This window comes from Serinus canaria, chromosome 1 (genome assembly GCF_022539315.1).
Source record: "Serinus canaria isolate serCan28SL12 chromosome 1, serCan2020, whole genome shotgun sequence".
In the NCBI taxonomy this organism is placed as follows: domain Eukaryota; kingdom Metazoa; phylum Chordata; class Aves; order Passeriformes; family Fringillidae; genus Serinus; species Serinus canaria.
Genome location: NC_066313.1, coordinates 38540501 through 38554844, shown reverse-complemented (window position 1 = coordinate 38554844; position 14344 = coordinate 38540501). Strand labels below are relative to the sequence as shown.

Sequence of the window (14344 nt, the reverse complement as noted above, 5' to 3'; positions counted from 1 at the left end):
GAGGGAATACAGAGACCAGGGCAGTTATTGCCTTATCTCAGATTATTTGATTAGTGTGTCACTTGAAAGAGCTACTGGTCAAAATTCTCTAACTTGTTTTAGAAGTCCAAATAAAACCCTTTCTGACATTTATTAATCTGTGACATTTTAATGTTTCCTAAGAAGCACATGGAGATATCTTGAAAAAGGTTATATAAACATCTCTAAGCAGTCTAAGCAGCAGAATGCCTCATTTTCTGAGTCTTAGTACTTAATACTTCAACACAGTCCCTGAAATTTCCTTTTTCAGTTTGAAGCAAGAATTAATGGAATATTGACTTGCTTTTAGAAGAATGTGGTGCAGTATGTGAGGGACATACAGAAATAGCTCTCTTTGCAAATCCTAAAAATTGCATGATAGAGACATTTTTATCAAACAACTAATATAGCCAGGGGTCCCTAAATTTTCTTTATGAACTAAAATATCAAGGAATTGTGTAGGTCAAGCACAAAAATTATTAAAATACATATGTACATAAATCAATTAATGCCATTAATATAGTCTCTATTTGCATTTTGGCCTGTTTGACACCATTAAGATGAAACTGGTAATGTATTAATTCCATCAATATTTAATACACTGAGATTATAAATAAGATGGAATAATTGTGAACTAATTAATAGAAATCTTTTCCTTCAGGTAAAAAAATATGATGCAATGCAAAATCAGACTTATAATATTGCTGTATTATTACATCAAGAACATAGGGTGTTGTTTACTTAGGTAACATATGGCCTTTAGGATTATTCATCTCTGAGTGTGTGGTTCTTGGAACTCATAATAAAAGCTTAAAAGCAAATTTAGGTATTTATCTATTTGCAATTTAAATTTAGGAAAGAGGAAAACTCTTGGTAGCACTGCCAGCTATAATCATGTCTCACTGAAATTAAGAACAGAACAACTTCCACACTAATAAAAATATTTCTGCAAGGAATAAAACACATTCTCTGGGTTCAACTAAAAGAACTTCTAAAATTATGTCCAAGAAGTTCCCAGCACACAGACTTAAAGAGATGCCAATCCTTCTACAATGTTGCAGTAACTTTAGTAGACAAGATAATGTGCTGCAGATTTGCCTTTGAAACCAGAGCAAAGGCAAGTTTCAAGGCTCCCAACCTGAAATGAATTCACCAATTGCTAATTTTTTTTGAATCTGTTGCTCCTAGACAAATTAAGCAAATGCTAGACAAATTTACTTTGAAATTAATTATGAGGATATTGTGATCAGAGCCTTGGAAAAGAGTTTTGATTAATTTCTCGCAGATACATTAATATTCTTTGTGGATTTGGAACCAGGACATAGATCTATTTTTAATCCTTTACTTTTATTTCATGCCAAAAAATCTTCATTAAACCATGCTGCGACTAGAGCTAATATTTTTATTTTACAATTTCTCATTTCTTAAGCATCAAAAAAATACCAAAACCACTGTGATTAAATCTATCTTTATTAAGAATCTTCTCTCATGAGCCAGTCTGATAAATCACTGAAATCTTTATATTCTTTATACATGTAAAGAATATAATATCCTTATCTATTTGATACCTAAAATATTTTAGGAATTTTGAGGTTTTCAGAATATTATTCAGAACTGTTTTCACAGTGGAATGAAATAATATAAGACTTCCCCATATCAGCTTTTGTAGAAAGAAAACTGATGGAAATGTGTAAGTATAAGGGAAAGAAAAAATTTAAGTGTTCATGAGAACAGATATGATAAAAATGTTCCAGGAAGACTCAGGTTGTAAACTGGAAGCCTTTCTAGAAAGGAATGTGCTTTTGCTCTATTTGGAAGATTAATTAATATTTTAAAATGAACTTTTTCACTGACATGAGTAATATACAAATTAGGTTAATTAGGAAAAGTTCATTACAGAACTCGATAATTTATGACAAAATATACCTTACCAAAGTGGAAACTCAATAATTTCTCCTTTTTAGGTGTTGCTAAGAATTAGAAATATTTTAAACCATAGTTTTCTAAGGGTTACATAAAAAAATAATAGATTTAATATTTTAATAGTATTTTGCTTGTCATAAAATTCGTATCACAGGTATTTTAAAACCTTACCAACAAGAGTAAGGACAACTGACCAAAAGAAACATAAAAGTGAAAAATACCTGGCAGGTTACTTGGAAATGGTATTTATTTGAATGACTTTTTTTTCATATATCCAAGAATCAAAAGGCCAATTTTTTGCTTTAGATCTACCCAATTTTTCTTATAATAGTTTGGCATGTCTTCTATACTGTCAGATTGCACTACAGTGCACCATTGTTCTGTGCATGCTGGGAGACAGGCAAACTTACAGCCTTAACTATACAGAGTTTAAATTATAGACATTGTTTAAGAGTGTCCTAACAGAATGGAGAGGACCGAGACAGTTTTAGAGACATTTCTTTTCTCTCAGTTTTTAACAAACTTATTTTTCTTCATTGCTAAATCTAATCTAATGGGAAATTCTGAAATGCAAAGGAGCACACATAGGATCTCTTGCTAAACCCAGTTTCTGATATTTCTTTTGACATCCTTAAAGATGCAGTTTAAAAGTTCTTAAATCCTAAAAAATTATGATGCAAACATCAAACTGAAGAGCACAGTAGAAGTCTAGAAATGCATACTGGTCAACTTTTAAATTTTTGTTTGCCTTGCACTGTTTCCTATTAAATAAGGTAATACAATTGTAAACAATCTATATCAGGAGTTATAGAAACTAAATCGTGTTAAAGTGACTAAGTCCATCACTAGCTCCCATTTCACCCAATGAGTCAAATCAGTGGTGAAATTAATGTAAAAATAGATCTTCAATGGTTTCTTTTTCGTTTCACTGTGTCCATTCCTGTTTGAGTTGCCCAATTTGGACATTATTATGATCTTTTTCCATAGATATGAATGTTAAATTCATTAAAGTGACACATCAAACACTGTAACAAAGTTTTTAAGAACTGCCCAGCAAATGGAAAACACAAATTCTATTCTTTTAAAAATTCTATCTGAAACAGTCATCAAACAATATGAGTTAAGCAAAGGAAAAATATCTTACAAAGAGAAAAATATTCTACTTTGAGTTACGAATAAATGATAGGTACAAGTGTAAACTCTACAGAATTGTAATGTTTCATGTTACTCCTGGTGGGTAAGGTCACCAAATCAGAGTGCATTTATTTTCCTGCAGATGTAATCATTTCACTCCTCACCTCTGCTCATCTCTGACATATGTACTTTTAGAATATATCATCACAAACGTGACTTTACAGTATCTTAGCGAAAAATTATCTATGAGACAGAAGGCATTAATATCTGTATTCTACAATTTCAGCATATTTTCATTCTATGTTTATTTGTGTGTTTTGCATTCTAAAAGAATTTTTGAGAGGTTTCTCATTTTTTACTTTTTGAACAGGGTAGGGCTTTAATGACAAGTTGAAAACAGTTGGAGATTCATCTAGACCAAGCAACTCATTTAAGAGTAGCTTCCACAGGGCTTAGAGAAAGGCAGAGTCTCTAGAAAGGGATTCAGAACTGCTAAGTTACACTGTCAGGAAATATTTATGAACATGCTCATCTTTTTCTTCTAAAATGGCTGACTATGTGATCCATTGTTCTTTTTTTAATCCCTTTAAAATCAATAGTAAATTTCAATGATGCCACATCCCCTTGCAGATGATGCAATTACATTCTTTTTTTACCTAACACGCTGAAATCACAGACTTAGTCAGAATGCCTGTCTTCACATTTCTTCCTGGACAAAATGAGAGCACTATCATTCACAGTGTTATAGGGAGTTAAAATCCTATCACTTGCAGTTCTGTGCTGAGAAGAGATGATCCCTTTAATGGCGGTGTGGTGAGCCATAGCAAACCACCTACAGCTTTACGCTGAGCTAAATTGACACTTTGTACAGTGCCATGGCTGTGACACTCCCTTTTCACAGTTGCACACCATATTAAGGGCAAACTCAGGCCATTTTGCACTCAGCACAGGGTCACACCCCAGTGGACATCAATGGTACAGGAACAGTTTAACCACTGAGCTCACTGAATTAGCTGTAGGGATGCTAAGATTAAAACATAAAAAAACTACACAACCTCCTCACTCCTCCAACAAACAACCACAGAAAACTTTCAATCAAAACCAGCTCTGATGGAGTATTTAATGGAATACTAGAAAAAGCCTTTCTACTTGAATACCCAACATTAAGGTAGATAAATCCAAAGAAGTAAACTAAACCCACAGCTGAAATGGTCTCAGTACATAGTACATCTAGCTATGTTGAATAAAAGCCAAAATTGCAGAATATGTTCTTCACTATTATAACATTTTCACACTACTGCACTTAATAGGGAAAAGCCTCCCTATCAGAGCAGTCCACTGAGCAAAGCAGTTACCTGTCTCAGTGCTGCATGGAGCTTGATAAACTGCTTCCCACTGTCTTATCATGGAGGAGTATATGCATATAACCCATTTTCTGACAGGGCTGAGATTTATTTTTCACACTATTTTCATTCAGTTTGGGGAAGAGATTTAGTTACAGTACAGTAAAGATTTTGCTGTCACTGAACTGCTAGTAGCAGTTTAAACAAAGGCACTATAGAGTAGACTAGTGCATCAGGTCTGGAACAGCAAGAAGTTCCCCCATAGCTCCCTACATTCATCAGCTCACACAGCTATGAAGTGTTTATTCATCATGAGATATGTGACCTCTGCACATCAGCCAGCCTGCCTCCCATATAGAGAAATTGGCAGATTTTACTCTTACCTAATTTAGTAATTTATAGTAATGATTACTTTTTTGGGATGACTCCATAAAGTGTTTTCAAGTGATAAGAAAAATTTTTATGCAATCAACTGATAAAGAAATAAATAATAGGAACAAAACCACATAAGTGGATTTTTTTTAAATATGAAGACTTCAGGTATGATACAGGCAACGAGTAATAACTTCTTATTGGCTAAAATTGCTCTGAGTTTAATCTTCTGCCATTACTCCAAGGGGAAACCCTGAGAGAAAAAGGGAGCACTTTCATCTAGGGAGCAAGGGAGAATACTTGCAAGGAGGCAGATTATCTAATGAGTTGCCTTCTAACACAGATAATTATCATAAAGAGTAGCTGTGGACTTTAGCTGTGGGAAGAAAATCATATCATTGCTGAATGTTTACAGCCTTAAAAAATACATGACTTTTTATTCAAACACAGCAATGAGCTTATCTTCCTGGATCATTTCTGATGGTGTTTTATACACATTCCATCTTTATTCTCTAAATTTATTCAACCCATGGTAGCAATTAGTTTCTCTGATGCTATTTGCTATAAAAATCTATTGCATTTGAAAGAGTATTTACCCCAAAAGTGTGGGCTGTGATTTGTCAGTACACTCTTGTGTTGTCATTAAGTACAATTGACCATGCTAGGTAAAACCAGAAGGGACCACCATACACACTGGGCAACATATCACTTGAAGAGTCCTGACAGCAACTTTTAACCAAAGAAAAGTAAACTCTGCAAGTCTCAAGGACACAGAGAACTTTCGCAAAATTATGTTTGCTACCTAATGCTGGAATTGAGCAGTGATAAATAAATACAGAAAACACCCTTGCAGGTGTTTGGTTACTGTTGTGTTTTTTCCCCCTAACATCTTGACATAGAGTATGGTATTTTTCTCAGTTATTTACTGCAAAAATTATCAGCAATTAACATTTTTCTTAGAGATTTCTTTCTTAAGATTTTTCTTTATAGCTGGGGGGAAACCTGTAGATTAGATTCTGTCAGAAGGTTTGAGCTTGGTATTCCTTAGGGCTAAAAGCACCAGGTGCTATTTCTTGGAATAAGGCTGAAAATGAACCAACAATTTGGTTTTGTATTCAGTCTTGCTCATATGGTTGTAGGACAGTAAAGCAACAAAAATTCCTGAACACATCTAACCTGATAATTGGATAGCATATTGAGAAAGTTCTGAGTGGCTCTATGAAGGAGAGGAATAGAGAGCTTGCTCTCAATGAATGCCCAGGGGGAATGTAGAGCATGTATGGAGTGGAAACAGGGATTAATGCAACTCAAAATAATCTTGAAGGCTACCCAGTCTTACTCTCTTTGAGTACAGGTACACACACACATACACACAAACTCAGATATTCACTTGCATCCACCACAGAATTTCTATTAGAAACTTGATAAAACATTTAATTTTTAAAGTTATTTAATTTTGCTTTCCAACTTGAAGCACTGTCATATCTGCCAGCCTCCTAGTAGACCTCTTCCAATATTGGTTTAACCTCATTACTGAAAAACTAGTATCTCATTTCAAAGCTGAATTTGTCATAATTTCCAAGGTTTCACTGCCTTTTTATTGCACTCTCATTAGAAAAGGCCAGGTCAGTGCTTAGAAAACGTTGTGCTAACCACTAATGACTTTTTGAAATGAAGTTAATAACTTATTATGTATTTGTGATATTGTTACTGCTGCTTGGAAACTCTAAATTATTCTCTATTATGAGCTAACTACTCCTTGTACGTGTCTGGCACTGGAAGTAAGAGAAAACAGACTCAGTTGCTTGTTAGGAATAAGTATACCTCTTTTTATTACTTCTGATCATGAGAAGTGGTCATCTAGAAGCACACTTAAAGAAAATGATAATTACTTCATAGAACGAATTATTTTGCCAGCAAACCAATTGCAGAGATTCCTACAAAAACTTTATCACTCTTGCAATGTGTAGTATAACAGCTGAATTCCCTGCAGTATGAATGAAAGTATAAGAGATTCCTGGGCATGCAGACTTCTGGTGACGGGTCACACACTGCAGTATTTGGAAAAGTATGGCATGGAATATCTGGGAAAAGTCATAGGAAAAATTTTCAACATCTTGTTGGCCAGAAGTAGGAAACTGGCTCTATAAACTGAAGATAGAATAGTTGAAAAAATAAAGAACAACCCAGACATGTATACAAGCAGAAGTATTTACCCTAAAAATATTTTCTCAAATCAATACTCAGTGTCATATTTCATGCCTGCAATTTTTTTTCATCCTTAACACTCCTGATTACTCAACATTAAACAACATCAGGATTCTGGGTGCAGTAAATATTTTTTACCTTTCCATTCTTCTTTTGAATCAAACTTAAGGAAATTGCAATATTTAGCAGATAAGTGCTTCGCTCCCTGATTCAGCTAAGCACTGGATCCAGGAGAGAGGATGTGAACAGCAATCTGCCTTAGTTTTCAGGGCTGTGCCTGTTTTCTTGCCTTGCACCCTTTGCAAATGCAGTACTCCAGGATGAGCAGTAGAAGGTTTAAGTGTGTTATCTTCCATTTTTGCTCAGAATCCTGTGAACAGGAAAGTCCCCAGGTACTAATAGTTATCTAGAGCTCTGTCTCCAGGACTTATGTTTAGCTATAGAAGGTGACAAAGTTGCATGGTATTTCCTATACTGCCATCAGTGCAGGGCCAGGAGCTGGGGGCAGGGTACTGTGGGTAACTGTATAGATTTATCAGTGATAAACACTGGTCCTGCATGTGTTCATCACTCATATGACAGAGAAGCAGCCTTTCACATGCTGTCCACTGAATTGGGAAGGACATTGTCTAAAAAATGTAAGACTAAAAATGAGAAATAGTCCTGGAACTCAGAGTGGTATACATATTTATATGCTTTGGTTAATGAATTTGTGAACCTTAGGCTATGAATTTTAATTCTGGCCATGGCTGCTGTAGTTCTGAAAGATACATATTGAGCAGGTTTGTGATGTGTTCTGGAAGCTGATAAGTGCAAATGATAGAGACAATTCCTAAAAGCCTCCAAGCAGCCAGATGGAGAGGGATAGGCACGATAAAAGGCAGGAAGCACCTCAGATCCATGCCAGCTGCAGGTCAAAACTATACAGAATACTTGTGTTTGTTTGTGCTCTTTTACTTAAGAGCATTTTTGTAAGTCTCTAAGCATATTATATTCTAGCAAACAGCTGCTCAGAAAAAGTCGTGCTGGTTCTAACTTTAAACACCATAATGAGGGATACAGAAAAAAACCCCATATTGAGGCAGTCATTGGTTAGCAGTAAGAATGTTTTATGTGGAAAGGAATGAATGGTGCACAGAGATGAGTTTTAAGGACAAATGTTTACCCACTCGATGCTTCGAACAGTGACTGCAGGATCTCAGAGGTATTGCTTCTATCTTGTGAAGTCTTGCTACTTTCATTATACCCATAATTTTATTGATGCCATGAATTATACAGTCTTAAAGAGAAAATGAGTCTCACTTTGACCCGATTAACAAGCAGAAGGTAATATTACAGAAGTAGATAAATGGGCAGGGGAACAAAAAGGCACACAGAATATGTGTTAGATTAAAATAGAATTAGAACACTATAAATACTTTTCCCTCTATTGTGCAACCTTTAGCATATAGTTAAACTTGAAACATCTTGTAACAGGCAGAAATAATTATTAAAAGGAATGACAGGAGTCCTATTCTCAAGCTAGCTTTTTCAAGTGTCTTACATCTGCAAATAAAACCCACTATCTTAATTTTTCTATAAATCATGAGATGATAATCTGATGTCATTTTTTTTCTGTTACAAAAATACTTCCCTTTCTGAAACAAGAAGAGACATACCTATTTATCTCATGAAAAGGTCTGAGGGTTCTGTTTTAAAGAAAAACTTTCTGATAATATAAATTTCCAGCTTCTCTGAAAGAAATGAAAACTTTAACAAGCCTAGACAAAATAAAGGTTCTCTGCTTTCTCACACACTCTGTTCCTAGTGTGAACCAAAATTAAATAGCCTTTATTACACACATAAAAGTGATTATGGGGAACCAGGACAACAGGACCCTGGGAGTACACACCCAGACTAATTCTGATGAATTTAGATTAGATTTAAACTGAGCATCCTTGTACTTTGTGTATAACTTGAGCCAAATCAGATTTAAAAAATTATTCTAAATTTCATATTTACAGTTTCCCCCATAGTAAATTATTCTTTTGTAGCATGCTGTCTTTCTCTACAGGAAATCTTCATAGGAGGAAGAAACAGAAAAGAAAAAAAAATTCCCCAAAACCCTCCAAAAATGAACATTTTTTTTCCAACTCTCAGTTCAGTAGTGAGGCCGTCCCTAGGTCAAAAACAACAGGTCAATTCTTCTTCAATTCCAGTTTGGCTGGAAGGGCAGTACTACAGATAAGAAAGAACATATCAATCTTGAGATTTTTTTTTTATCTGTTAATTATCAATATTTCATATAAGTGAAATTTTTTGACAACTTAAATGTATAACTGTGAGTTTTACTCCCTGACTACCTTTGCCTTAAACCAGAGTGAGAAACATAATTTAGTCCTCATTCTTATCTTCAGAAGAGAATACATTTTTCTCCATTCAAATATTATTTTCCATATAGCTTAAGCACACCTCCATACATTCACATTTAAGCACAACCCAAAATAACAGAGTCAGTTTTAAGATAAAAATGACATAAAAATTTGATCAACACAAACTAGAGAGGTCATCCCTTCTCTTGGATTCTTTCCCTCACCACTGCAAAATCAATACAGCAGTGTAGTAGTCTCCCAAACACTGCCTGCTGCTAGGAGTGATCCCATGATATGATGATTAAATGGATAAGTGCTGAATTTTAACCTGGCCTAGAAGAACAGAAATTGAATGAACTATCATTTTGGAGCACCATCAATATCTATTGCTCTGTTGTTAACAGTCCATTCAGGCATCAGACTTACTAGGCTACCTTAATTGCATCAGCTGTAGGAATGAACTCTTTGCAGTTGTAAACATGTTTTAATGAGTGCTGCAATATAAAAAACATCTCCAAATGCAGGATGATGTAATCAAATATTCTAGTGATGGAGACAGTAAATTGCTAGTTATACAGATGATCTTATTAAAATTACTTCAAATCCAATTTTCTTATATTTTGTTAATTTCAGCTCTTACAGCATTAAATTAAACAACGAATAATTATTACTGAACATGAAGTGATTAAAATGTTATCTTTGTCTGTGTGAAAAATGTATGTTATCACATTATAGTCAACAACATGTGAAAACAAGCACTGCAGTTAAAAAATATTTCTTACAGGAGTTAAATCTCATGCATTATTATGGAATAAACATTTAAAAAACCTAAAAAATCACAAATCAGAATGAAATTTTAAAAAAAAGAATGCTTTAGAAACCATCAGATATAAGTAACAAATAACAGATGAGAGAAATAGTCAATTTTAAATATGGTGCTGAATGACTGGCAAGAGGTTCCAGGGTATAATGTGATTTACATAAAATTCTTCTGTAAATATTTACTTTCAGTTTAATTTCCCAAGTAGTTACCATGCTCTAATTCTATATTAGAATTAGTCACTGCTAATGCTTTTAAGTCTCTGCAAGATGTTGTTTGAATTTACGTGCCTAAGCTATGCCAGTGGCAAACAGCTGAAGCTTGTTCCTGTATATCCAATTTTGGGATACAGAATTGTCACCATATGACATGTGTCTCACAAATTTTGAAGCACATTGATGTGTTATACAGAATTAGACAAATCTATCTGGAGCAAACTCTACAGGTATTTTCTCTAAGAGCAGTTGAGAGTAAGGAGATAATAGCTATGTGAAAACAACTGCAGGCTCAGGTACATTAGTTTCACAGATAAATACCTTCTGCCAGATGCTGACTTTTAACTCAAAGATTTCAAGATAAAAGAAATAATTCTTAAAAAGAAATCCTGTATTTAAATTTCTGACATCCTTCTGAATTTTGCATCAAATGTCTTGCAATTTGTAGCAATAAAATATAAATATCATTTCTAAAACATTAAATTACATAAATAGGTGCTGGTTGTAAGATACTACTACTATTAGAATCACCAAAATACAAACATTTACAATACAAACTAATGTTTTCAATGTGGCTGACAGTCCAGTACAAAGAAAACAGAAATTTCCCTTTCCAAAATCAATGGACTTAGACAACACAATGAAGCTACAAGAAGGAAACCAGATTTGATCAGACTCTTTCATTTATACATCCAAAGCATGTACATTGACATCCATGGGCACTTTCCATCATGAAATTCCTGTGTCAAATATAATTTTATTGTTACTAATTGAGGTGTTTTATTTACTGACTTTTAAATTTCTTCTTGTGATGACACAAACCCAACAAATTTTGGAAGAATTTTGGAAAATAATAGCTTTGTAACTGTTGAGATGCAATAACCATGTTTTAACACAAGTACAGCATTTGTCAATATCTTAATTTAAATCTTTAATTTCAGTGCTCAGTGTAGAGGCCCAGAGAAGGTGACTTTAGTTGCATTCCCACCCACCCTTAGGCTGCACTGTGGTCTGAGAAATGCTCATTAGGCTTTGGCCTAGAAAACTGTGCCTGGACCAAGCATCTCTCCAGCATGTCAGAAACACTGTCTATTCCCCAGAAGTAAAAGAACACCAGTGTTTTTTTGAAGAGCAGCCTTTAGAAACTTACTTTTTTTGCCTGAAAAACTCAAATGAAATAATATTTCTGTTGCTGAACTTTCAAAGAAAGCTACCAACTTGAATTTCATCCAGGATAAAATATTACTAAAACCCACTCTGTTGTGATCTTATAAAAAGTGATCTAAAGTGATACCTTTTCGAGTTCTCAGTTTTGAGGGGCTGAGTGAGTACTGAAGCTGATGACCTAATGACCCTTCAGAGTGGTCCAAAGTGAGATTTTTTTGAGCTCTTAATTTCCAGAACATAAGCTGCTAACACCAATATGGCTGTGAAGCCAAACAAGAACTTTTAGTAATAACAGACATGAATCTTTGGGAATAACCAAGGACTATTTGTACTAGCAGCCTCTGACTCAGGTTTTGACTGAATAAGAGAGGCCAGGTGGAGACAGGGCAGAACTTGTCTGTGAGAAAGAACCACAATGCAGTACAGCTAAGTGCAGGAGTGAATGGCAGAAAGAGGACATGGACTATAAGGTGAGATTGGGACCACCAAAACTTTGAAAGTTCTCAGATCCATTTCTAGAAAGGCCTAAAAGAATGGTGCACAATAAGTAACTAGCAGAGAAAGTGAGAAACTTGTCTTCAGAGTAAAGAAGACTTACCACAAAAAGGTACCCACCCCCAAGTCCAGGTAGTGACCCTTGAACCCTGGACTCATCAGCCACACTGATGCTGCTGGATTGCTGCTTATCACCTGAGTTGGCACTGAGACCTGGATGGGCATCCCCATCATCTGGACTGATGCTGAAGTGAGGGGCGGTGTACCATTTTTACTTTTATTTTTCCTCTTTCTTGTCCTCCCTTTTTTCTCTTTTCCTTTCTTTAATTAGTCTCTCCCTTTTTGATGAACCTCTTTAATTTCTGTTTTCCCTTCCCTCCTGCCCCTCGATCCAAGACCCACTGCCATATGCCTAATCTCTCTTTTCCCTTTATTTTCCTCCTGCCCCTTTATCCAAGACCCACTACCATGTGCCTAGTCTCTCTTTTCCTTTTACACAGCACTTTTATCTGGACCCCACTGCCACATGCCTACAAAGCAGGTCAGGGACTAACATACCAATTTGCATGCCAATTGCATAATTTACCCAAAATACTCTATGCTTCTTTGCAGACCCTCTCACTTCTGTCATTTTTTCCGACCAATGAGCATTTTTGAATCTTATGGGCTTCCTTCCCTTAAGGGTGGGTCATCACACTCAGGCAAATAGTTTTCATAATGATGATCTCCAGCATGGTTTTACATCTTCCTATTTCTGTTTACAGTTAAGAGACTTAAAAATGATAAGCAAAGTTTTCTTGTTTTTTTGTTTTGATTTACCTGAAAGACAGCCAGTGAGTGACAGAAACAGCAAGAGTTTCCATGACAACCACATCCTTGGTCACAAAGGTCTTTCCGTCCTTCTTTGTGCAGTTGTTAGCAACGTTGACGTTTCTTAATTAAAGCTTAGCCTATTGGGAGAAAGACAGATCTCTGTTAGGAAAATTAAAAATATCTCTCAATAAGATGACAAACAATTAAAGAGACAAAGCTTCTCCTAATGCAATTAAAAGTCTAGTTCCAAAGGACTCTCGATCCCTCTGACTCAGACTCAGAGGGATCTTGCTCCAGTAGTTAACAGTGTTAATAGCTCAAATGTCTGTGGCAGTTCTCTGCAAATATGTGTATATATTACATGGATATCACCTTAAAACTACATGTGCTTTGAAACTTTGAATTTCCAAAAAACCAAGATTAGAAGATAGACATATCTTTCACATCAAATATATTGAAAGCACATGGCCTGACATGTGTTCTTATTTTCCTGAAAGTATCTTGGTTTCTGATATAAAGTGTTTTAAAAAGCTTGGAAGTGGAAGTGTGGGTTAGATGGATGGACAGTGAGGTGGATGGAGACTTGTCTGGAGGGCAGAGATCAGAACGTTGTGACCAGTGGTGCAGAGTTTAGTTAGAGCCTGTAGCTCACAGTGCTCCCCAGAGATCGGTCCTGGGTCCAGCCATCTTCAACTTACTAATCAGTGACCTGGCTGAAAGTAGCCCTCAGGAAGTTTGGTGCTGATACAGAATTGGGAGGAGTGGCTGATATCCCAAAGGTCTGTACAGCCCTCCAGAAGGGCCTCAGCATGTTAGAGAGATGGGCAGAGAGGAACTGTCTGAAGGTCAGCAAGGGCAAATGCAGGGTGTTGCCCCTGTGGAGGAATAACCCCAGCACAGGCTGGGATGTGACCTGCTGGAAAGAAGATCTGCAGAGAAGGACCTGAAGGCCCTGGAAGACAGCAAGTTGTCCATGAATCAGGAGTGTGTCCTTGTGGCCAAGAAGGACAGAAGGATCCTGGGGTGCATTAGAAAGAGCCAGCAGATAGAGGGGGGTGATTCTGCCTCTCTGCTCAGCCCTGGTGAGGCACATCTGGAGTGCTGTGTCCAGGGCTGGGCTCCTCAGTACAGGAAAACAAGCAAGTACTGAAGAGGGTTCAGCTGAAGGCAGTGAAGATGATGAGGGAATTGAAGCATCTCTCTTGTGAGGGAAGACTGTGAGTGGTGGCAGAGGACTGGAACAGGCTGCTCAGAGAGATTTTAGGGTCTCCTCTGGAGATATTCAAGACCCTACTGGACACAATCCTGTGCAACTTGTTCCAGGTCAATCTGCTTTGGAAGAAGCTTGAAGAAGGTTACCTGCATACTTCCTTACTTACTCAAGCCATTATGTGATTTTTTTCCTGAAAGTAATATGTTGGTATATTTAGTATAAACAATTTAAAAAATTTTTTAGGAAAATCCAGGTGTTTTTACTACTTGCAA

General features: G+C 36.0%; 1 protein-coding gene across 1 annotated transcript in view; it reads right to left on the bottom strand.

Moving 5' to 3' along the window:
• The window catches only part of CNTN5 (contactin 5), a 315435-nt gene extending 302439 nt beyond the window's left edge, over positions 1–12996 (bottom strand). Inside the window, exon 1 of the mRNA XM_030234928.2 lies at positions 12866–12996. Coding sequence (XP_030090788.1) covers positions 12866–12920 — 55 coding nt within the window. The 5' untranslated portion in view covers positions 12921–12996. The remainder of the gene's footprint in view (positions 1–12865) is intronic.
• Positions 12997–14344: the final 1348 nt, after the last annotated feature.